Below are 3,286 nucleotides of genomic sequence, written 5' to 3' on the forward strand. Positions count from 1 at the left end.
TCTAGAAAATTCTATGTGTTCCAAGATTTCTCTACAATATTCTACAAGAATCTAGAGTCTTCTACAAATCTCTCCAAGACTCTAGGTTCTTTTTCCTTCTTGAAGATCAAGTGACGCGTCATAACACTTAGCTTCTGGTGCTTTTCTTTCGCCTGAGTGATTAAATGATTCTGTTGGACATTTTATGAATGATGATGACTTTATCTCCCACAAATTCCACCAATAGAGTTCCAGGACATTACAAATTAGCTTCGTAAAAAATATGGTTTTTAAAGTCTGATATTTTTCATCATAGGTGAAGCTAATATACTTATGCTCTCATCTAAGAACTGCTGCAGATCAAAAGCCTGATTTGATTGATGTCGATTTTGCCCCACATTGGATAGCTGAGTTTGTTGAAACTTATTCAAGAGCTTCAGAGACACCCGCGTCTAATTATTTTGATTTTCCATCAATTTTGACTTATATGAAAGCATTAGAGCCTATCTTTAATGAAAAAATACACTTATCTGGGGATTTTATTTAGTGCCACACCCTACCACAGATTGATACCACTTTATATCAATTTAGGGTTATTAGGACCCGTTAAACTTAAAGTATGTAATTAGAAGGAAAAAACAAAAGTTTGACTGGGTTCATATAAAAATAAGGGAACAGAGAAAGTAGTGCAGTATTCTATTAAATTAATTTGATTTTATGACCAATTGGCTGTATTCTCATTTCTCCAGCTACTGCTATATGTCCAAGTCCAACCACCCTATCTCCTTCATGTGATTTTTCTTGGGAATTGCATCAAACAAAGCAAACAACAAGATCTGCAAGAAGCCTAGATTTGCTTCTTACAGAAAACCATGGCTGAAACTCAAGAAACAGTTTTCAAGTCAGTACAAGAACTAGCAAATAGCAATCAAGTTCCAGAAAAATATATTCATACACAAGGGTTAATCAATACCTCTTCTCCCCTACTGGATGTGCCACACGTTGACCTTAGCCTTCTCATATCACCAACATCCCCAGCTAAACAGCAAGAGCTCAACAAACTTCAATCAGGCTTCAAGTTTTGTGGCTGCATCCAGGTTTGATTTTTATAATCTTGAAAATGGTCTCTTTTTTTTACTTGGCTTGTGATTGACAGAAAGAAAAGTAGAAAAACTTCAGAGGATCCAAATTGTATGCTAAAAATCTTAAATGTTGAATCCACCCCAGCTAAGAATAGAGAAAGAAAAAGGGCATCACAAGGGGATGATAGTAAAGTAGTAGTAAAAGAAAATAATATGAACACAAATCTATATGCTCTTTGCACTCTTGGTTGCAGTATCCGTTTAATATATGAATTATGATGTTGGAAATTCAGGTCATAAATCACGGTCTAGCAGATTCATTTCTTGACAAAGTGCATGAAATTAGCAAACAGTTCTTTGCTCTTCCAGCTGAAGAGAAGCTTAAATATGCCAGAACAGTTGATGACATTTATGGATACGGAAACGATTCAGTTCTTTCAGATAAGCAAAAGCTTGATTGGACTGACAGATTGTATCTAAATGTGTTCCCTGAAGATATAAGAAACCTCCAACTGTGGCCCCAAAAACCTGAATGTTTTAGGTACATCTTCTCTGTTTTTACTACAAAATGAACAAGTGAAGACGCACAGGGCTAACAAATTACTACTTGTTGGCAGGGAAGTTTTTGAAGAATATATCAAGAATATGAAGTTGTTGAGTGAGTCCCTCCTTAAGGCCATGGCAGCATCATTGAACATGGAGGAGAACTGCTTTCTGGACCCCTGTAGAGAACCCGGAGAGATGGTTGCAAGATTCAACTTCTATCCTCCGTGTCCAAGGCCTGAGGTTGTACTCGGAATCAAACCACATGCTGATGCATCGGCCATTACCATCCTGTTGCAAGACAAAGAAGTTGAAGGGCTTCAGGTTCTCAAAGATGATCAGTGGTTCAGAGTGCCTGTTGTCCCATATGGTCTCCTCGTTAATGTTGGAGATCAAGTTGAGGTAAGAAAAAGTATACTAAATCATGCCGAAGGGCATCAAATGTGTTGGGTTTATTTTAAGTGATTCAATATTTAATGCGTCTTTTGGTTAGAAGCGATTCTTTTATGAAAAGATGCATCCAACCTTTTTTAGGACACATCTGAAAAGATGTATCCAGTTGTTATAAGGATACATCTCTTGAGGGAAAGGTGTGATTTCAACATTATTTGGCTCTTTATGATTTCAACTCCTTCAAACGCCCTTTGTCCTTCATGAGTTCCCGGGAGCTTCTATTTGAGTGTCTATTAGATGATTTCCTGAGTGATTCGTTGTGTTTTAGGAGTAGGACATCACTTTGCTATTTGCACTCAGGTAGCAAGGGAAATCTAATCTGAAATCAGCCTTCCATAGCGTGCCTCGAAACAATTTTTCTTATTCAAAACTCTCTTCTTTTATCATTAATTGTTGTGACTTGAACTGGTTGTTGATTAAATGTTCCTCTTTAGCGTTGCCATCTCGAATATTTTCCAACAAAATGTTGTACAACATGTAAAGTTCTCAGAATTGTTGTTCCTTGCAGATAATGAGCAATGGTATCTTTAAGAGCCCTGTGCACAGGGTGGTAACAAATGCAGAACGAGAAAGAAACACCCTTGCTGTTTTCATTATGCCAGATGTAAATGTTGGGATTGGACCAGTGGAGAAGCTTATCAATGAGGAAAGGCCAAGAGCGTACAAGGACGTTAAGAATTATGTTGAACTCTTCTTCCAAAGCTATCAGCATGGGAAAAGACCAATAGAAACAGCAATGGTATGCCAAGAACAACATTAGCTGCTAACAAAAAGCTCCCTTTCTTACTTTCCATCCAACCCCTGCTGACAGTATGTTTTTCCTTTTTTTCTCTATTTGTATTTTTACTAGTCGTGGTTGCCTTTACTGTACACGAGTCCAACACTGAGATCTGCACATGCTTTGAGAAATGCAAGATCTTGAATAGGAGAAAGACAATAGTTTGATCTAGAACCTATTGTTATTCATTTACGAAATATACCAATTTCATAATATTTACCAAACAGGATGAACTGAAAGTTGCTTTGCAAAAGAACAGAATACTTCTCTAACTAGAAGAAGGAAGAAATAATAACTGCTAACACAACATACATGAACGGTCCATTGCACCCTTAACATGTACACTCAGTCTTTATCACTCATTAGTCATGACCATTTTTTCAGCCCCAACTTACCTTTAGGCCATAACCAATATCATAAAGATCCATTTATCATCTCGCGTATATCTTGA

General features: G+C 37.1%; 1 protein-coding gene across 1 annotated transcript; it reads left to right on the forward strand.

Moving 5' to 3' along the window:
* The first annotated feature begins 674 nt into the window (after window positions 1-674).
* LOC129876063 (jasmonate-induced oxygenase 4-like) lies at window positions 675-3,059 on the forward strand. Its single transcript, XM_055951368.1, has 4 exons — window positions 675-1,076; window positions 1,355-1,602; window positions 1,679-2,006; window positions 2,566-3,059. The coding sequence occupies exons 1-4, from the start codon at window positions 852-854 to the stop codon at window positions 2,815-2,817; spliced, it is 1,053 nt and encodes a 350-aa protein (XP_055807343.1). The 5' UTR covers window positions 675-851; the 3' UTR covers window positions 2,818-3,059.
* The last annotated feature ends 227 nt before the right edge of the window (window positions 3,060-3,286 follow it).

Source organism: Solanum dulcamara, chromosome 12 (assembly GCF_947179165.1).
Source record: "Solanum dulcamara chromosome 12, daSolDulc1.2, whole genome shotgun sequence".
In the NCBI taxonomy this organism is placed as follows: Eukaryota; Viridiplantae; Streptophyta; class Magnoliopsida; order Solanales; family Solanaceae; genus Solanum; species Solanum dulcamara.